Source organism: Rhinichthys klamathensis, unplaced genomic scaffold (assembly GCF_029890125.1).
Source record: "Rhinichthys klamathensis goyatoka isolate OS25496 unplaced genomic scaffold, OSU_Roscu_1.1 h1tg000127l_1, whole genome shotgun sequence".
Lineage (NCBI taxonomy): Eukaryota > Metazoa > Chordata > Actinopteri > Cypriniformes > Leuciscidae > Rhinichthys > Rhinichthys klamathensis.
Genome location: NW_026606664.1, coordinates 3,785,711 through 3,808,329, shown reverse-complemented (window position 1 = coordinate 3,808,329; position 22,619 = coordinate 3,785,711). Strand labels below are relative to the sequence as shown.

The 22,619-nt window shown below is 38.3% G+C and overlaps 1 protein-coding gene across 1 annotated transcript in view; it reads left to right on the top strand.

Moving 5' to 3' along the window:
• gpc1a (glypican 1a) overlaps window positions 1-21,130 on the top strand; it is a 33,425-nt gene extending 12,295 nt beyond the window's left edge. Inside the window, exons 2-9 of the mRNA XM_056256608.1 lie at window positions 14,074-14,232; window positions 15,420-15,817; window positions 18,084-18,249; window positions 18,364-18,494; window positions 18,638-18,775; window positions 18,863-18,993; window positions 19,983-20,158; window positions 20,825-21,130. Coding sequence (XP_056112583.1) covers window positions 14,074-14,232; window positions 15,420-15,817; window positions 18,084-18,249; window positions 18,364-18,494; window positions 18,638-18,775; window positions 18,863-18,993; window positions 19,983-20,158; window positions 20,825-21,033 — 1,508 coding nt within the window. The 3' untranslated portion in view covers window positions 21,034-21,130. The remainder of the gene's footprint in view (window positions 1-14,073; window positions 14,233-15,419; window positions 15,818-18,083; window positions 18,250-18,363; window positions 18,495-18,637; window positions 18,776-18,862; window positions 18,994-19,982; window positions 20,159-20,824) is intronic.
• The last annotated feature ends 1,489 nt before the right edge of the window (window positions 21,131-22,619 follow it).

The following is a 22,619-nucleotide window of genomic DNA, read 5'->3' as shown; positions in this document are numbered from 1 at the left end:
AAAATTCATCTTAACGCTTTTGTAAGTCCACCCAGAGTTTCCGTACTTGTTTTTTTCCTGTAAATTAAGAATAAGTATGAAAGTTATTGATGAATGATGATTTGTTCTTGAAAATGTTCGGACGCAGATTTCACATGCAAATTTGTGGATATGCATGGTTAGTAAATGAGACCTTTTATCTTTTATCTTGTGTCCTAACAACAGGGATATCAACATCAACATATCACATTAGGGTTCAGGGAAGGTTTTGACGTCATCCACCGTTGACTGTATTAGTCAGGTAATCTCTTTAGGGTCTTGACATTGAGTGAATTATCAGTTCTTTACCATTTACTCATTAAGTGTCTCCTTGTATTTGTATCCAATGAAGAAGAATGCCTGTCAGACTCTATTAAAGGTGAAAAAGTCTGACGTTCGGGACATGCTATGCATGTAAGTATTTCAAGAGTTGTGCTGAGGTTTAGTTTGATCAACATAAACAGGCAGCTACTACCCAAAGTAGGGTTGCCAACTTCAGAAAAGGAAAATACGGGATAATCGTGTTTCTTTATAGGAAATAAGGGACACCCAAAATATTTGTTCTGTATCACACAGAGTGTTTGTCATTTCAGTGTCTGCAGTTCATGTGTATAAAAGGTTCTCAGACATAAACACATTTGTTTTGCTTAACCTATTTAAGTACAATTTAATTCTAAAACGAATTTTAATGTCATACAAAAATGTCACATTACACACAAACCATCGTTTAAAATAATAGCATTTACCATTTCTCAAAACTGATTTGCCGAAATCAAAACCCGGACATTGAAAGGGATTCGCCGTTAGCTCAGGTCTGGATGGAACCGGGAGCGACCAGACAGCAGAAGATTCGCAAATCAAACAATGATTTGTCCCAAAAGAATGATTAATTCTCAGTTTTGTTTGTTATTCATATGGTCTGATGCGCATGAGTGTGGGCTGTGATTGGATGATGACCGGTGTCGTGATCATTCTCAAGTGTTGTGTTGCTGTTGTATCAGTCAGTGGTTAGATCAGCGTAGCAGTCAATAAACAGGACAAGGGAAGTCACGTACGGGACAAATAAATTAGACCCAATATACGGGACGTCCCGGCTAACACGGGAATGTTGGCAACTCTAACCCAAAGCCTCCCATTAGCTACAGCAAAACATGTTTTCCTTATTACCGTGTTTCGCAACTCAAAAATGAAGGTCTGTTTTGGTACAAAACAATGCTAACAATGCTAAATGCAAATAATAGAATGCAACCAAATAGTCATGGGTTTTTAGAGTAGCAAAATAAGTGTGCTAATCATAAGTGAGGAGAAAACCTGTCCCAAAACGTTGGTTGTTGAAGTCAAAGACAGTGTGTCCAACTCTGTGACACTTTAGCGCAAATTCATCTGTCACTTGGGAGAAGCTAGTCAAATTAACACCGACAGGTTGCATAGCATCCACGTTTCCTCTAAAATCATGAAAAAACTGCTCTGGGTAAAAAGAAAAAAACAATCCAGGCAGGTCAAAGATAATTTAGAAGTAGTGATATATGAAATGACGGTTAAGAAGACCAAATTTGAGGTTGTAAAATGTTGCATCTGAGATTTTTTTTACAAAGTGGAACCGCTAATGCTAAATGGTAAAAGCCCCAATAAATGTGTAGCAATTTCAAAAACAAAACATACATGCTCTCTTTTAAACACACACTTGTGACTCCATGCGTGACAGCTCGGGGATTAGGATTTCTTTAAGACTCAAATACTCTGTTCGTAATCCAGGGGCTCGTAATCCAGATTTTAGCAGCGGCAAGCATGGCAATTTGAGAATGTCTCAATGACGTTGTTAGAAAGCAAGGATTTCAAGTTAAAGAAAAGCACTCAAATGACCCCTTTACCTAGCATTAGCTTACATTTTCAGTGATCGGATCACGCCCTGAAAGCACTTGAACTGTCAATTTGACTGACCAGGCTGTAAATGTTCCATAAATACATGTAAAAAAAAATTCCCTTTGTTTTTATTGGTCGTTAAAGTACGATTTTGCGGATTTTGGTCATTTTGATTAATTTTTATTTTGCTCTTGCAATTTGAGTATGTTTTAGTTTAAAAAAATTGTATAATAGAAATGAAAGATAAATATAATAGCCTACTAATTTATGTAATTATATAAATGTACTTTTTATAAAAAAATATAAATTCAGTAAAAAAAAAAAAACTGAATATATAGCAGCCAAACACACTTCTAATCCATTATATCTGTTCCTGGTGTGTTTTGTTCATTTGTCTTGACCCTGTCAGCCAATGCGACAGACCATTAGGCTGATGAGATTTATTTATTGTGACATTTTTTATTGTTTGAGTGGAAGCAATTATGAAGAACTTATTATTTTGCATAATGGCTTGCCGTTTCAGTCACGGCACGTTTTCCTTGCTCACTGGAGGAACCTCACGCACCGAATGACAGCCACTGCGGTCGATACAATTCACTGAGGGATTATAAAATTAATGCATCATACTGAGAATGATGGGACATTATCATTTGCTGTTTTTATAGTCTACTTAGCACATTCTCACTTTCTCCCAGCCTGGTGATTTGTGGAAAGCCCTGTGATTGATCTGTTTTTTCCTACACGGTTTCTCTTCCTGTAATTGTACAGCAACGTACCAGTATGTACGTACCAGTGGTGATTACTTTAAGGCTATAGAGTGCAACAGTCAGTTCCGGAAGTAAAAACTCCATTCATTTTCAAATCATGTTTTAACGATAACTTTTAAACCATTAAAGACAACCTTACCGGGAACTACAAAGTTGTTAATCGATGGCATTTGCTTCTGTTGAAGACGTCAACTTAGTTTTAAAATAATCGTTTAACAGCGGAGTTTGTGGTGAATTCCACCAATCAGAGAGTCGAAACTAGCAAAACGCACCAAAAGATCGCGTTAGCTCCGCCCAATCCCATGAAGCACTGCGAATGACGTAATCGAGTCCCTATGCTCTCAAAATACTTAGATATTTGAATATATATGCATATTTTGCAGTAAACTTAAAATATATTGTTTTTTTTATATATTTATATATACATATTTATATATATATATATATATATATATATATATATATATATATATATATATATATATATATATACTACCGTTCAAAAGTTTGGGGTCAGTGAGAATTTTATTTTTTGGAGGAAAGAAATCAATACTTTTATTTATCAAGGAATAATTAATTTGATCGAAAGTGACAGTAAAGACATTTATAATGTTACAAAAGATTCTAACCCTAACCCTATTCATCAAAGAATCCTAAAAATAAAAACTGTACAACTGACAGACCAACAACTATTTCAACATTGATTATAATAATAAATGTTTCTTGAGCATCAAATCCTCATATTATACTGATTTGTGAAGGATCATTTGACACTGAAGACACTGACACTGGTGATGCTGAAAATTCAGCTTTGATCACAGGAATAAATTACACTTTACTATATATTCACACAGAAAACAGCTGATTTACACTGGAATAATATTTAATACTATAACTGATTTTTGTTGTATTTTTAATCAAATAAGCGCAGCCATGGTTAGCAGAAGAGAATTCTTTTAAAAGTATTTAAAATCGTACCGACCCCAAACTTTTGAACGGTAGTGTATATATATATATATATTACCCCAACGTTTTTAATTCGATTATGCTGTTTGCAATGCTTCATGGGATTTTAGTTCTGGAGTCAAAATATTGTAATTTTTTAAAAAATAAATACACAGAACTTCTGTATATTATACAAATATTGCCATAACTGACATCTGTGCTTCCCCAGCGTTAAAAAACAACAGCCGCCATTGTACGTATACCAGAGCTGAATATTTCAGCACCAAAATCCAGGCTAAAAATACTTCATAAGAAGCACTGAAGCAACCAGACAGAAAATCTTGTGGTCTTTCTCTTAAGTTTCTCCCTCTCTCTTCATCTTAACCCCTTAGCCTGTTTTCCTCATCCACACTCTCACACGTGTCCTTGTCTCATACTTGATTAGAGATCAGGACGTCTGTTTTAACAAGGTTTGGCAAACATTGTAATGCACACGAATACAAGTGCTGTTTGCACACACACACGCACGTGTTCACTTGCACACGTGTGTGTGTCTAGGCAGCCGGGCAGAGTCTGAGCTGCGGTGTATTTTTAGATTTATGGAAACCTAGAAATGTCCAATTCAAAGAGCTGGGTTGTACGCTTAGCCATCTTTCACCATTAGCGAAGCAAGGCACACGTTTTAGAGCATATCCATAATGCATGCTATGTGTCGTGATCTCAACAAATGCTCAAGAAGATGAAGTCGCTCGTATAAGAAACGTATCTATCTTTGCCTCAATCTACTGCCTGAAGCAAAAATGGTTTATTAGATGTTGCTAAGTCTGCTAAGCTAATATGATATGCAGTCCAAATGTACGAATTTAGTATACATTTTTCATTGTAGATATACTGCATTTCCGAGCGGAACATTATTGAACAAGAAAAATATACGAGAGGATGGGACTTTATTCATACGTTTTTAAGGTGGCATATTTTTCACCCTATAGGCGACATTAGCCGAAAAGTTGTTTCAGAGCAAGTTATGTTTAGAACCCAGTTAAGAAGACAACTTTTTTCTTTTCTTTGGAATAACATGCAATTATAAATTGCTCAGAAAAATATTTTATAATCTTTCAGGAACATGTAGTAAAAAAGTAAATTAGCAGATAATGTAAATTAGCGCACTAGCTAGCGGCAACAAACAGGTTTCCATAACACTCTCCTCTCTATCATTGGTCCGTCAATACAGATAGCCCCGCCCCAAACTCACATCATTGGTTGAGCCAATGTTGATCGTGTCGGAATGTTCAAATAAAAGGACTTTTGATAGCACCACAGTGTTCACAGTTTTTGTGTAAAACAACCATTGAATGTTTATTTATAGTTGTCTTTTAACTTTAAGATGGAATCAAAGTAAGTATTTTAACATCGGGAAAGATATTGCAATCTAAAATAAAGTTCAATAAACTTCTAGGTTTTTTTACTTTTTGTACACATTTGACCCCACATGCCTGTAATAGTGTTTTAAATGTTGGTGTTGCTCTTATCGTTAAATTCGAATTGCTAAGCTATGCTATCTGTGTAACACTAAGCTGTACTTTTTGTTTTAATAGTTTCCCAAAAGGCGCCTGTATATCATGTTCTAAGTATAAAGTCAACAGGGTTGTATTTTCCGTTTGAACCCGCTCATATATGGTGTGTTATAGGATCATAGCAGCTCATTAGACCAACCTGTTATGGCCTTTATATTTCACACTCACTTCTGCTTCCTCGGTTCCCCTGGGTCATAAAACTGTAAACACGCATATGAGAGCAGACCATGTGCAAACTAAATCACAGTCAGGCCTGGGCTATTTTCACCACCGATTATGGCCAGACCCCAGACATACCTCAGCTTGACGATCCTACCCATTTACCAAAGAAAGGAAGGGCTGGCATCTTAGAACTACCGAAATCAATTAAAAGGTGCTTTCCAGTGTTTTATAAGGCATACCGGGGGTTGCTCTGAAGTCGTCTCTTTTAGCACATAAAGCGAGCGGCCGTCAATCGCCTTTATTGCGGCTTCGTGCAAGGCCTGGTTCAGGGGTCACAAGCCCTTAACGTAAGACGGCACGGCGCCCGGGACTCTTTGAGCAGCCCCGCGACTCAGCAGGGTAGCGGATAAGAGAGACCAGAGGCAGATGGTTAAGAGAGTGCGAGAAACCCAGCAGGAGGGGGGTAATGAGTGCTAATAGGCACAGGAAGAGGTTGAAGAAAGGTCACCTGGAAATGTGGCGGAAGACCAGATGAGAAACGGAAAGGAGATTGAAAGAGTCGGCCAGAGGTGACAAAGGCCCAGATTGTTTTTATACTGTATAAGGACTTAATCCCTCATCAGTTTTTATTCCCCAACAGGGTAACTCCATGTATACAGGAACAGATTATGACGTCGGGATGCCCTGGGCACGGATGCCATACACCGGAAATGGAACAGCACATTAAAACGTTACAGAACTAGATCTTTCCCTTTACTAACAGAATTCAAGTGTAGACAGTTTAGCTGATAGTTTTGTTGCAAAGTATAAAGTGGTGTCAGACCCATCATAGAGTTCTTCGATTAATAAAATGACCAAACTGTGACACAATTCTTGTCACAACTTTATTTTCTGTACTTTTACTAAATCCATTTGTGCCATTTGTTGCCATTAACTGAAACTGGGCAGGGAATTTGTAGTTCCCCTGCATTGCAGGAGACTTAATGGGGAGAGTAAATGTTGAATTTGAATGTTTTTGAGTGTTTTTACATATGTGACAAAAGGGGAAGATGTAATGTTTATTGTCCAGAGCTTCTGAAATTTTAGGTTACCATTTTTACTACTTCTGCTGAGATTCTGAAGTGTGCATACAATGGACACTTTACTATCCCATGAGGCCATGAGAGATGATTTATGAATGTAAGTGAAGCGGCGTAACTGTAGGTCATGTGACAGTAACATGGCGGATGTAGTATGTCCGAGTTTCATTCTACTCAAATTCATACTATATAAAGCATCTTTTCTTAACGACAGTGAAGTAAATTCAAATTCAAATGTAGTATCTACTCAGACAGTACGTGATTTTGGACGCATCACTAGTGTTTGGCTTTAGAACCTTTGAAAATAGGGCACAAGTTGTATGGACTGCTTTTATGGTGGTTTTGCATCCCTTTTGCAAAAGCATGTTTCTTTTAAATAAAGTTGTTTTAAGCATGCCGTCTCATTTTACCTACATTCACAAGAATTGTATAAAACAACTGTACCGTTCTAGAAAACATGCACCATTTCTGCAGCTCATCAGGGCCCCCTACTGGTCTGGAGCCCTGGGGAAATGGGTGGCAGTGCCGTGCGTTAATCCGTCCATGCTTAAATTCAAATCCATGGCGCTGACACAAATGCGGAGGTGTTTGGCATACTTCTTTGACAGATAAATTTGCTCTAGGTTACACACTTCCTCCCCCTTCTCTCTCTTTGTCTTCCTAAGCTCATTTTTCCTCTGCGTATTTTCCCAGTGTCCTCTGAGGACATTGGTCTGCTGGGGATTACAGAGATATTGCATTGTGTTCATTAAAGGCAGCTTATCCTCTTAATTGAGACCAATGTTTGGGCAAAGCGCCATGTCATCTGTGACCTCATATTTAAAAAGAGGGTCAGATTCAAAGATTAGTTAGCGAATGACGGCCAGCTTAGAGTTTTCTGTGCCAGAGTTGCTATCATGTTCTGATATGTGAGTAAATCAGACAATATGGCCGCATATACACTGTCAACCAATTTAGTTTTTTGGCACATGCATGCACCTGAACAATAAAAACAAATACAAGATTAAATTGAATGTATACATAGCCATCATTCTACAACGCTTCTTCATGAGATTTAGATTTTTGCATTTTCTGAAGAAAATTTGACAATTAACAATGCTAGGGTGGGTACAGTATGTAGATTTAAAAGCCCACCTAAGTGCTTCGAAACGCACACCATTATTGATGTTATTGATGTAATTTCCACTAAAACAGGAAAACAGGGTGGAACATATCGAACAGCTTCTCTTTTTTAAAATAGCCAATAGCGTTTAGTTTACACAGTATATCACAGTTTCCTTGAACAAGTGACCGATTTTAGCTGCAACTTCAGCGTCTATTTATGTAGGGGGCAGGACACTTCAGGTTCTAGAGAGCATTTAATTGGACAGAAAATCTAATGAGATGCTGAAGTGCAGAGTGATGTTATCAAAATCATGGCAGAATTGAGAGACTAAGTTTTGAATCTTCTAAATGCGAATTTTGTCTTTATTTTGGAGCACATTAGCTTATAGATAATAGTAAGTCTAACATATTCATACTAAAATCCAAAAAAACGTCCATTTTGATTTCATGGGGTCTTTAAGGTGTTCTTAGTGGTTGTCATGGGCTTAAAGGCATGGTAGGCAGTTTGTTTCTAAAATACTTTTTCCCAAATTTGTTTAAACTGTCTTTATATACCAATACATGTCTAAAATGTAAGTACTCTGAAAAGGAGAGTATAAAAATCGAGTGTCTGTAGTCCTCTCAGGGCTGCAATAAACACAGCTACTCTTTCCATTCGGAACGAATGCAATGATTGGCTGGGCGACTGTCACTCTCCCTCGCTACCATGGCAACCACCCCTGCTGCTACAGGAGCTGCCCACATGAGCGCGCCCTGTTGACTCGCTCTTTTCAAAAGAGGAGAGGCACGTACCGGCCGGAAGCTAGTAAGTCTCACAATTATGGCAGAGAAAGAGCAGTCAAAATTCCCAGTACCACCTGTACCTGCATATACAGTCAGCGCAGGCAAACAAGGCAAAAAAAGGTGATGTCACTCCATGCACTGCGCTCCTCTCCGCTCGTGTTCATGTGTTTTGGGGGGCGTGGCTTTGGAAGGAGCCCAGAAGGGAGGGGGTGGGAGTTTCTCTGTTGGATACTTTCAAAATCCTGCAGTTTTCTGCTAGTTTCTCAAACTTACCTACCCTGCCTTTAACTCAACAAAGCACATTCTTATTTCTCTGATATTCTCGGTCACTCCTTCAAAGTAGTTCTGTGCTGTTGTTTTTTACTCATTCATATAATTTCATAAAAGCAAACCTCTTCTTAGAAAATAAGAGTCATTTGTAGATAAGTCAATATGTCAGTGCTTGAGTTCCACTTTTGTACTTTAAATAAACCTCTGAATGGGTTTCCATAAATTCTTTTACTGCTTGCTGAGCTTGTTCCTGAGAGTTGTGCTATGTGGTACTTGTGTGGTCACGCGGGTGTGGCGTTTATAAGTCTTCCAGAAGGGCTTGGTTGGGAAGCAAGCTTACCAAACACTTTCTCATTCCTCAGAGACACCCTGTTAATGAGGCACGGAGGACATGAGCATGTTTTTTTGGCCAGCGCAGGGATTTAAAACCTCAACCAGCCTCACCTGTAGATCCTCCCGCACCTGCTTCTGGTAAACCGGTGCCTGAGGCAGCCTTTGCTCTCATCTCAAAGGAGTCCACGCAAATCCTCTCCCAGGAAAAGAAGGAAAGGACGGAGATGGGAAAATAAAAGAACTATTCACATTGGTATGCCAGGGGCTTTGAAGATGAACTTGAAGAACATCCCTCAAAAGAACTTCCTCTTACTGTTTGGTTGTTCACTTTTAAAACGAGGCCCGTCTTTTTCTTCTGAAGTCAGTCCAAGTCAAATTTCAGAAGCCAATCCAGAAGGCACTGGGGCTGTTTTAGTCTGATGTGTCGACATCAGTGCTTCTTTATGAATTAGCGCAGATTTTCTTGTTGGAATGTGGTCTACAGAACAGGCTCGTAAAAATCATTCAACATATTGCTATGCAGTTTCTAGGGTGTTCTCAATGTAGGTGTAGGTCTATGATCATTTTTTACCTTTTTTTTTTTTTTGTCCTCCTGGTCATTTCCAGAAACTTTTTTTAAGTATGTGAACGCAGATGCTACTAGCCTACCTACGTTACTTTTACATTTTTCTTTTCAGGTCATCTACTGTTATCACAGAGAAATGTTTTTTTTCCCAGTGCTTTGTTCAAAAGCCCTTCATTCTTTTTAATGATCTTTTCAAAAGCTGATACCCTGATGTATTTTGCAGCATGTAAGCAAATATCAAAGAGGCATGCAAGGGAAAAGAATGGAAAAAGGGCACTCAGCACTACACCGCATGGAGCATTCATTTGATTAAATAGTCACCGGCCCTGAAGGGATTGAGCCAGTTGGGTTGAAAGCTACCTGCTAACAGTTTAACTTGAAGGGATTTGCTTCATCTGACACTACACAAGGCCTGTTTGTCATCCTGCTCGACTATTTGTCTAGCTGTCCATCTCTAACAATTAGGCTGTCTGAAGAAACCTTTGATTTTTCAGGGCAGACTGAGGCGGCTGACAGGTGATTCTCGGTCAGGCTTTGATTAAGGGTCTTGTTCATTTGGCAGCCTGTCGATTTTCATCCAACGCACTGGCACGGCTCAAGGAGGCTCGAACAATGTTTATTCGGAACAGAAAATAGATAATTCCTCTGGATTTATTTTTAACTTATTGCCTTGGCGAACGTCTTGCATTCATAAAGAAATGCATCATCTCTTGATCTGAACTGGAATTATGGTAGATTCAGTTTGCTCATGCACACACAAGATCCGCCTCTGTTAGTCTCTCTTCCTGGCTACGTTCAGAATGCAATACTAAGAATGCTTACTAAGCAGTATACACTGTATACCAGGGGGTATTCAATTAATTCCAAGAGGTACGGTCTATATCTTTCCTTCCCAGTGGAGGTCCGGACAATACTTTTTTGGAGGAGCTATACATTTCCATCAGGGCAGCCGTAGTACTTTGTAAAAGAAAAAATCCTAAACACTCAAAATAGTCCTCAAAGATGAGAATCCAGAGCCCCTAGAGCCAAAGTAGATGTCTAATAATTTTTACCAATATTTATCTTTAATTTTTAAAATAACTCCAAAATCATACCCTTGAGTGGGAGTAAATTAAGCGTGATCTGCTGTAACGTCACAATCGTGTTGCATTGTGGTCTATAAATCTGCCTGAAGTGTACATATCGAGTAGACTCGCTCCCTCTGTAAAAATCGAGGGTCTGTCAAAATAAACTTCCCTTGTCCACTTGACGAAGTTAAACGCACTTCAAAATGGCGGATTCTCCCAAGGGGACGTACTCATGTCTAAAAGTGGAGTTAAACTCAGCCATAGTTACCTGTTGATATGTTTATAGTTCTGACTAATATCATCCAGTTAATGGGACTGACATTTAAAGAAAACTCTATCGCCCCCTAGAGTACTGGAGCTTGCTAATGCCACAGAAATGCAAGAACGTAAATGTACAGGACTTCACTGTTTAATTTGCGTATGTGTAGTTGTGTAGAATATGTTCTCAACGAGCATAGATGTGAAAATTTGTAGTATTGTGCTAAAACTATGCAGTTGCATTGTGAGATACAGTAATCTATCCAGCATGCTTAGGTCGTTTTTTCTTTCTCACTATATTAGTTTCTTTTCATATGTGTTTAGTTAATGTGCAAAGCAAGATCCCAGCTGTAATGTAAGTGTGCATACATGTATGGTTGTGTGGTCACATTGTCGGCGCAGACTCTTCCTTTGTGTGCCAGAGCGGGAAGAAAAGCTTCATCTGTCTTGTGTCGCGTGGTCCCTCGTCAGTACACATTGATATACAGGCCACACTCCCGTGCTGCTCACGGACTGCAATGAAGGGCCCGGGATTTGATGCATAATGACACTGAAGGCTCTTTAACACCACAAAATGCAGAGCGACATGCAGAATATGATCTTGGGATCTCGCCGCTTGTTGATGTACAAGCGTAAACATTTCAAAACAGGCTCATTACATGCGTGCATGTGATATAATGCAGCTGAGCACGTTTGAAACCTGGCCTCTGAGAGCCTGACTCTGACGATAAGAGACTTTATTTGTACAATTGTGTTATTTTTTATCTAGCTACACACACTTCCATGCGTGTTATTTCACTATTTATATATTATTAAAGTATTAATTAATAATTTGCCTTAGCTTTTATTCTTTATATAATTTATTTTCACTTTAATTTAAGTTTTAGTTATGTGATTTTTACTTAGTTATATTTGTTTTATGTTTTATGTTTTATTTGTACTAATTTTAGTACTTTAACATTTCAAAGTTTTCCGTGTTTTATATATATATATATATATTTATAATTATATATACAGTCAAACCAAAATGTATTCAGACACCTTCAACATGTCTCACATTATCACAGTTTAGTCGCTATAGTTTAGAAAATAGTTATAAAATATGACAAGAATTCAGAGTTATCAAATCAGTTTGGGTTTTTTTTGGCCATCCTTCTGTTAGAAAGGAATTAGGTTGAATATCTGTCAGCTGTTAAATTAGCCCACAATTAGATCATACCATTTTAGGTCAACCAATTACCAAGCAATGCTTAATTTTGTTCAGTCTGTGGTGTAAAAAGGTTGTATTAGCAATTAAAGAAAAAATACGCAAGCAAAACATGGTCAGGTCAAAGTGTCTGAATACATTTTGGTCTCAATTTTTTTTAATACATTTTACTGGTAGTCCACTGTATGAAGAATATTTGGTTATTATACTGTATGTCACAGACAGTTTACTTTATTTAGCTATCCTCACTTACGTAAATGAACTATAGTGTCCTGCACCCACTAAAAAAAATATCAAAAATTGCATCTGGTGTCTGAATAATTTTTGGTTTGACTGTATATATAATTTTGTTTCAGTGTTTTTTCAATAAAAAAAAAAATTGGCTTTAGTTAACAATAACAACATTGACAGACACATTATAAAAACATTAATTTATTGTCAATGATTCAAAGTAGCAATGCTTGGACAAAGGCTTGTGTAAAATAATCTGAGTGGTCCTGTACGTCGTCTTCTTACCATACCTTTTATTTCTATAAATTAAAAAATGCCTAAAAGACTTGCACTCTAGGCTAAACTACATAATGCACAAATAACATTTCTTGGTCCTAAACCGCAGATACACCAAGAGATCTGATTGGATGACTCTTTTAGGTTGACCATAATATTGTAAAGCAAATATTTTAGCCCCTCAGCTACAGTCTTACCACGGTGAATGCATCAAATTGTGCTTCTCTGTGATTTTTCACTCTCGCTGCAGTCAGGCAGCATAAAAAATGCATAGTAGCGATAGCATCTCTCGCTCTAGTTCCCTAAGTCGTGACCCAAGACAAGCTTAACTGGGAAAGTTGTTTGCTAACTGTCAGCCGGGTCCAAGCAGCTCTTGCTCTCTAGAGGATCTCATTGACCCATTGCTCTGTGTTCAGTGATGTTCAGGGGAAGCTATTTTGAAAACTTAGCCAGCTAAGCTAAAGTTACTAAGAGTTAAACTACAGTCAAGCTACCCTTTAGTAAGTAGACTATTTGTTTTGTGGAAGTTTGACATCATGTTTAAAGGGTTAGTTCACCCAAAAATGAAAATGATGTCATTAATGACTCACCCTCATGTCGTTCCAAGCCCGTAAGACCTCCGTTCATCTTCGGAACACAGTTTAAGATATTTTAGATTTAGTCCGAGAGCTTTCTGTCCCTCTATTGAAAATGTACGATATACTGTCCTTGTCCAGAAAGGAAATAAAGACATCATCAAAGTAGTCCATGTGAGATCAGTGGGTTTAGTTAGAATTTTTTTATGCATCGAAAATACATTTTGGTCCAAAAATAACAAAAACTAAGACTTTTTTCAGCATTGTATTCTTCCGGTTCTGTTGTCGAGTCTGCATTGACGCTGATGACGTAAGACGCTGCTGACGTGTATCTGGTGCGTCTGTGTATTCGGGTTCAAATAAATATGGCTGGGCAAAAAAATGCAAGTCTTCCTCTGTGTCGAAATCCTTAGACATGTTTGCGAAGATTGTTTTGTTTACAGCGTGCGTCTCCCTCAGACTGTAAACGAAGCTCGGGCGCACCAGAACACGTCAGCAGCGCCTTACGTCATCAGCGTCACTGAACACGGATTGACAACAGAACCGGAAGAGAATACAATGCTGAATAAAGTCGTAGTTTTTGTTATTTTTGGACCAAAATGTATTTTCGATGCTTCAAAACATTCTAACTAACCCACTGATGTCACATGGACTACTTTGATGATGTCTTTATTTCCTTTCTGGACAAGGACAGTATACCGTACATACATTTTCAATGGAGGGACAGAAAGCTCTCGGACTAAATCTAAAATATCTTAAACTGTGTTCCGAAGATGAACGGAGGTCTTACGGGCTTGGAACGACATGAGGGTGAGTCATTAATGACATCATTTTCATTTTTGGGTGAACTAACCCTTTAACATTTATTTCAAATCTCATGGAGCTTGATAGCTATAGGCTATAGATATTATGTTATTGGAGTAACTGGCTTCTCTGGTGCTATAACTAGGTTAAAACCGCTGCTTAAATCGTATTATCTTTCTATTCCATCTGCAGGCGAGCATCTCCGCATCTGCCCGCAAGGTTACACCTGCTGCACCAGTGCCATGGAGGAGACGCTGTCGAATCTAAGCCGCAGAGAGTTCGAAGGCCTGGTGAGGGAAGCAGGACGTTCCATTCAAGCCTCGCTAAATGCCCAATACAGGACCTTTGACAGTGAGTCCACCAATCAAAAGTATTCAGTCTTACAGTTGGTCGTTGTGTTTGCAGCTGCTAACACACCTGCTCAGTTTTTCCACTGTATGGGCGGCTATGTTAGCAAAATGATTTTCAAATAATCCAAATGTTTAAGGTGTCATTTCTCCACCCAGAGTGTAAAGTTGAGGAAGAACAGAGTAGCGACTGCAGCAACTCGCAAAGGAAATGAGATTTAGAGGTTTTAAGTTGTACTTGTACTGTCACGGACAGCTTTCTTATCCAGAGCAGTAGTTTATGAAACTTCACCTGCTTTTAGTTAACATTTTTCGTTTATCCATCTGCGGGGGTTAACGAATGTGAAGGGTTAAACAGTTGCAGTACTTTGAAGCCCAAATTCTCTCCTGGTTTGTGTCATTGTAAGCCTAGATAAAAGGAAAACTCTAAAGTTCATATGCTTTCACACCGAGTGGTCCTCGCAGGGCAATTACAGTGGGTTTTTATGGTGCCCTTTTACAGCAGCGCACCATTTAAGCTTGATAAACTGTAGTGACGCCAATGATGATAAAGAGATTTAGAAGTAGCTGTTCAGTTTCATGACCCTAATCAGATAATGGGAATGCAGCAATCATACGCGCATAATATATATACATATAAACCAGTTATATTAATTATTAAGTTATCTGAATGTTGAACATATAGTACATGTTATTGAAATTAATGATGTGTGTGTGTTTCATCTTATAAATTCCCCTAAAAGGCAAAACATGCGCTTGTTCAAGAAGAAACCTAAATATTTTACATTTCTATTTTCATGGAATAAACACTACAATCAAACCAAATAATAAAAATAAAAAAATGAATTTATTTTTTATATTTACCTTTTATACCATACATGGTGAAAATATGAAATACATCAAATAAATACTATTATTAAATCTGCAATGTAAAATGTACATTTGGAAAATAGATTCATGATGTACTCACTTATTATATAAATTTGTAAATTTTGAACACAAAAAACGGACTGCAGCTTTGAATGAATATTGTTATATTAAAAGCTATGTAAAATGTTCAGAAGTCATGGTGTTTTAATGTTGTTGTACTGAAATCTGCAACAATATTGGTGAACAGTAGTCAGTGGACTCAATTGCATTTCTTTATTAGTTTCACTCTATGATAAGTGACTTCCTTTTTTGTCATTGCAGCATACTTTCTGGAACTTCTAAATGGCTCTGAACGGTGGTTGGAGGAGGCGTTTGTGGCCGCTCTGGGGGAGTTGTACCGACCTAATGCAGGAGTGTTCCGGGACCTCTACGCCGACCTGCGTCGATATTACAGTGGTGCCGCCCTGAACCTTGAGGAGATCTTGGACGAGTTCTGGATGAAGCTCCTGGAGCGCCTTTTGAAGGCGTCTGACCCTGAGACCGCCTCGCTGCTCTCTGACGACTTCCTGGAGTGTGCCTCCAAGCAGACAGAGACCCTTCGTCCTTTTGGAGATGCCCCACGTGAACTGAAGGCCAAGCTGGTGCGGGCATTCATCGCTGCTCGGGCATTTGTCCAGGGCCTTAATGTGGCTGGAGAGATTGTACGGAAGGTGTCTCAGGTATAGTGGTTTATTTTTCTTTTGTAGGATTGTGTGATGTAGGCTCAGGGCTGTTAACCAGAAGGTTGCAGGTTTGATCCCCTCAAGAAGCATGCCATGTGCCAAGAAGACCATAATGTCCTTGAGCAAAGTAATTAATCCCAGGGTTCTCAGGGTGACAGGCGGCATTCATGCATGAAAGTTAAAAACAAACGTTCTACTAAATAAGTTAAAAATAAATGACAAAAACAGAGTTTACACTTGCACACCTTTAGCAGTATTTCCAGTTCCTACCAGCATTTAACATCTCTGAAGCAGGAAGATTCGCTTCTTGGCATCTTCTTGGTAAAACCATTTGGGAGCAAAAAACGTTGAGTAAGTTCAATAGTCCTCAACTGAATTGAGGTCTAATGTTCTTGATTTGTAAGACTCACCAAATGTCTTTAACATCTTTGTTCCGTAGAAAGATGAGTCGTCTACTAATCATTCTCAATGCTCTTGCAAACCATATCATATTTTGCTCCAGAAACCATACTGTCATTGATATTTAGTATTCCAGTGTGAATTCTTGGGTTAGGTGTGCACCAAATATAGCGCTTCACATCAAAGTCTTATAGTTCAGTTAAGGTCTCATCAGACCAGGGATTCTCCTCCAAGTCATTGAGTCTTTGACATGCCTTTTGGGCAAATACCAGCAAAGAAGTGATAACAAAGACTTCCTTCTTCCACCTTCCTTACTAGCCAGATTTATGAAGTGTTTCTGCTCTTGAAGTGCTATTGTTGCCTCATGGTAGTTTCTCCCATCTATTTTGTATAGAAACGTAACTCTTTAGCTTTGCAAAACTCTTCTTGTCCAGACACCCAGTTCTGGAGAAAGTTCAATTCTTTGCAGATGCACAGTTGTTTCATATTTTCTCACAATTATAATGACAAACATCACAGTGCTTCAAGGTATATTTAATGTGTCATAACTGGTATTTTTAAGACCTTTGCCTCAGATTTGATTATAATATCCTTGAGTTCTGCGGTAGGGTGTTGCTTTGGAAAAGAAGTGTGTATTCTCCTAGAGACAGGTGTATTTGACATTAGAGTTCTACGGCAATGGGAAACAATCTTCAGTGAATCATTGTTCCATGGTGTAACACTGTACAATTGAGATAGTCCAAGGACACTGAAGACTTTTTTTTTATATGTGGCTTAAACTCGTATATGTCGTTCTTTGATTTAATGTGCTGCAAAACTGAACAAAAAATAATCATGCATACCATTGAATGCCATACCCCCAGTAGGTGGTCTGGTTTCACTTAAAGAGAGCAGTACCTAGTTGCCTAGAATGTCAATCAATAGATACTCCCAAATTAATCAATATTGGATCCATGACATCAGGACAAATGGCTACACTGCAGCATTCCCGAAGATGTTTGCCTCAAACCAACACAAGGAAATTTAGTCCAAGTCCTTAGTGGCTACCCTACCCTTCCCTAGAACTCCCTGCTGCTTTGACAAATGAATGTAGGGCGCAATGGTACCACTCTGTTCTTTAAGGGATTTCTTATAGAATTGGATTTAGTCTCCTGGTGCCAAACTCTCGGGAGATTCCTGCTAAGCAGACCTAAATTCTTGCTGATGTTGGAAATATATCAGTTCGGGAATATTGAATCTCTTCTGGAAATGGCTTTAAGTTATTTTATGTTGTCATATGTAAAAACTGGATCCACTGCATGGCACATTCAGATGGATTAGCATTAAACATTACAATGTTTAGTCATAGCTGTTTTCGCATTTGTATCAGTAGCATGCGAGGCAGGTTCACACATGGTTGACATAAAATGATTAAACTTAAGTTGCCTTCGGCTAATATACAGCATGATTACTCTGGCTTCCACACTTGGCTTTCCCAAAAGACTTTAAATTACTCTAAAGTTTGTCTTGCAAAATACAGTAGATGACTTGAATCCACATGCAGGTAATAAGCAGGCTCTGTAACATTCAGGAAATCAAGCTACCTCACAGCAAGATATAATATGATAATATGTGTATGGGTAGACGTAGGGGATGCACAGTGTTCATGTGCAATTTACTAATAACAAACTTGTTTAGCTGATACTAAAAGGACTTGCATGCTTTTATTATGGGAACAGTTCCCCTGAAGCAATACTGGGTTAATTGCCTTGCTCAAAGTGTTGTTAGGTCATTGATAAACACCAAGGCTTCAACCGAATGTTGTTCTTAAAAAACATTTTTTTTTTTTAAAGTGCATGGCAACTAATGGCGACTATTCCCATAGGTTCCTCTGAGCCCAGAGTGCAATCGTGCCATTATGAAGCTGGTGTACTGTCCTCATTGCCGAGGTCTGGGATCGGTCAAACCTTGCATCAACTACTGCAAGAACGTCATGAAGGGCTGCCTGGCTAATCAGGCTGATCTAGACACTGAGTGGCAGAGCCTTATAGGTAAAGCAGATGTTATACCAAATGAACTCTTACTCTTTTGTTGATTGCTTGATTTCTATTTTTGTTGCATCTCACCTCATTTGTTCACACATTTTGTTGTTTTCAATCAATCAGAAACCATGCTACAGGTGGCCTCCAGTTTTGGTGCCGAGCCCAGTATGGACACGGTGATCTATTCAATTCCCGTGCGAATCTCAGAGGCAGTTCTCGCCATGCAGGAGAACATGGAGATCTATACCAGCAAGGTTAGGACATTGGAATTAAGCATCTATTCTAAATTTGTGTGAGTGGGTTAGATTGAATGCACTTGAGGTATGAGTTTAAAGATTTATTGATCACGTAAGGGCCATTTGTACAAATATACACGCTAGTTTGTGTTGCGTTTCAGGTTTTCAAGACCTGTGGGGACCGTGGTGAGGAAGGCACACCAAGCTCAATATCTGAGGTGCCAAAGAAGAAAGGAAGTACAGTTACTGCCCTGGAATACAAACCCAGCCCCAAATCTGCAGCCAGACTGGAGGTGCAGGTGTGTGTATGTGTGGCAGTATCAATTTCTGGCCAATTTTTATGAGATTTATACAATGTTATTTAAGTGTGTGTGTGTAATTCCCAGGTCACAGACGTGTCCAGCAAACTCAAGGAAATGCAATTTTACTGGATCCAACTCCCTTCGGCTCTGTGCAGCGGTAAAACGGCATCCACAACCGGCGCTGATAAATGCTGGAATGGCATCACCAAAGCCAGGTATTATATCTAAAATCTTCTCATTCTACAAAGAGAGGTGTCTATTCAGCTGGTCAGTACATGTAATTTGCCGTTTTATATTGTATATTCAATCAATTTACATGCTTCTCAAGCCTAAATAGATGTGCAGGGTTTTGATGGATGACTATTAGGATGAACGCACATTATGAATTTATAGATCGTTACTCATGGTCAGTGCTGGCGGACTTCTGAAAACTGCATCCCTCCCTGTTTTTGCGGCCAAAGTCGTTAAATTGATTGTTTAGCTATCACTGCCACAGAACTGAACTCCCATTGCCCAAAGTCATCAGAAGTGATTAATCATTGGATGCAGTTTAGATGTGCGTTCAATTGAGAGGATTTAAGTAGGTAGAGCCAAACAAGCTTTATTTTTAGTCATCACTAATACCTATCAGCTTCGTATAAGCAAATTTGCAATCTCCTGAGGGTAATTAATGCATACTGGTATGTGATTAGTGGTGTTTGTTTGCTAACACAAGCATCCCTATTACTATTACTCATAATTATGGTTCATGTACAGAAAAAGAAGGGACTTGAGTCAAATCTAAAAACTAGAATATCATAGAGACTTGGGGACATAAAGCTAAAAAACACTGTAGCAACCACATAGCAGATCCCTCAGAAAACCATAGCAACATACTAAAAACAGCTCAAAACATCACATAGCAACATCTCTGAACACTCTAGGAACATAGCAATGCATTAAAAAACACTTAAACTCTTTAGTCACATGCTAAAATCAGAACGCTTAAATAAGTGCACCAAAAACCACTTAGTATTGTAGCAGCAGGTTTTGCTCACTCAAGAGCCACACTAGCATGACACGTTGTAATCTAGTTTGTATTACTGATGTGCAAAACTGTTTTTTTATTTCAGTTTAAGACCATAAATAGTCAAAAATGTAATACAAGAGCCATTAACATAATGTGCGTGATTGAAATGGTTCTGGAAAATTGATTTTTCTGCAGTTACCTCCCAGAGGTCATGGGTGATGGGCTGGCCAATCAGATTAATAACCCAGAGGTGGAGATCGACATCACCAAGCCTGACAGGACTATTCGTCAACAGATCATGCTGCTGAAGATCATGTCTAACCGCCTGAAAAATGCCCTCAGCGGCAACGACGTGGATTTCCAAGACACAAGTATGTAGCTAAACATGCTAAAGTGCTAAAATAAGAGCTGTGTAAACATCACTCACCTGGCGTCATGAGGTGCATTAGCGAACTGACACTAGAGGCTGCGATCTTAAGCGTCCTTGTTAGCACGCCCGCCTCCCATGCCGGAAACGCCGGTTTGAATCCCGCTGGGAGCAGGGTGAGTAGAACCAGAGAGGTTAAATTTGGTGCCGTGACCCGGATGGGGGTGAGTGTATTGGAGGCAAGCTAGTAAGAGATGTGAGAGTAAAACCTCACTCCCCTGGCCTCACTAGCGACTGACGCTAGAGACTGAGGTCTTTAGCATCCATGCCCTAGTAATCCAGCTCGGAGCGAGTCAAATAGGTTAAATAACCGGTTACCCTAACTACACTGCATTGTGAATGATAATCATACAGTGGGCTTCATGCAACCTGAACATGAGATCAAATTTGTGTAAATCATTCAGCATCAATTGAATTTATTCAATTCCCTAGTTCAGTTTGTTCTATTATTTTTACATGAATGAGGCCCAATGATGCAAAATTTGCCACGATTTTGTCTGCTTAAGTATTCCGCAATTTCATGTTAATTAGTATTGCAAAGCAACCATTACTTCTGTGACCTGTTTTACACTAGAGTAATTATCATGTTTTTCCCGTAATGTGCTTCTAGGTGATGATTTCAGTGGTTCAGGAAGCGGCATGTGTGCGGACCACCTGTGCATCCGAGGTAGACCTCCGGTTTTTGGGCCGAAGACGGACAGGCCCAAACTCTATGCCTATAATCCTGAAAACAAAAGAGTCAAAGGATCCGGAAACCAGATTCAACCCTCCGTCATCTTACTGTTTCTGTTACTCGCGAGTCTACTGCTCAGGCGATAATGGAGACGCTAAATCGAACTTTGGGATCTGGGTCAGGAAATTTGGGATAGGACAAGGAATGTAAAAAAAAAAAAAAAGAATAGTGAAAATGAGAAAAGGTGAGCTTAATAAAATTGCCAAAAGAAAAAAAAGAAAACTTTTGAGTGAATGGACATTTTAATTCCTCTGGAATACAACATGACCATGAGAATTGGTGGAAAAGGAAATTTGTTTTTGTGTTTTTTATGTTTTGTAATATGTCAGATTTAAGTGCTGACTTGTTACATCAATTGACATCTTGTTTGTTTTTTTACCTTTGAATGTAAAAAGAAGAACTGGACAGGGAGAATGGCGGTTTAGATTTACAATACGAGGTTCTCAGCCACCTTACCCACAGTTCTTTGTTCTTAAAGTCACACAGTCACCAAGTCACCTTGTGTTTTATTTCGCCATGCTTGAGTTATGCAAGTTCGTCATTGCACAACAGTCCATTTTGTCTTAAATATTTCACATACGGATATAATTACAAAGCACTACATTAGTCAAACCCCTTTTAGATAAAAAAAATTAATGAACTTTGGCATGGATATTAATCGAAATACTGAATTGCTGAGTATCTAAGGAATTATGTAATGGTGTTTTTTTTTAACTGTTCATTTGTTTAGTCCACAATTATTTTGTATGATAACAAGCGTCAATACTCATAAAACAATTTAAATTTATTTCACACCAACATCAAAAGAAATTGTTGCATAAAAGAAAATATAGCCTATTTTTTATAGGACCATTAAGATTTTTGCATTTAATATATGATTACTTTCATAATTTTATTTTCACAATAATTTTTCTTTCAACTTTAATTAATATTTTTCCTCATCTGTACTTTTGACCTGTTTTTCATTAAAGCATCTAACCATTCTTAAAACATGCTGAATTTCTAATTTGATCGATTTGTGAAATAAAATTCACCCACACATTATAATTAAAACAACATCTATTCTCAGAAAATGAAATTTATGCAATTTGAACTTTGTAAGTTATTAAATTTGTTTTATGGATTAAAGATTCTGAATTCATTTTGAGTTTTATTTTCAGAACTTTCAAGATTTTTAATAATTTCTCACTTTACATTAATTCAATTTTAGTGAGAACTTGTACTTAATTTACATTAAATTAATGCCACAATGCAAAAAAAAAAGTCTTAACCTAAAAAAAATAGGCTTTATTTTTAATGCTTTTTTTTTTTTTGGTGTGAAATATGACCCAGATCTGAGATGCTCTTGAGATTGCTCTTGTTGAAAAACAACAAACTTCCGAAAAACAAGAATGCAAAAAATATTTGTTTCACTCACCTCGATGCAAACCCTTAACTTGCATTTAGAAACTTATGGCTGTATTATTGCTCAGTGCAGCACAAATTTATATTCGTAATGAGTACTTTCAGCACAGATGTCAAGTTAAATAGAAGCATGTGTCAGCCTTGAATTAATTGATTTGCCTTGAATGGAATTGCATTATTGCCAAAGCCAATGGGAAGCAGTCATTTACAGAATGTACAGTTTTAAAATACCAACTGTCACTTTTAATAAAAGCTCATAATAAATTTG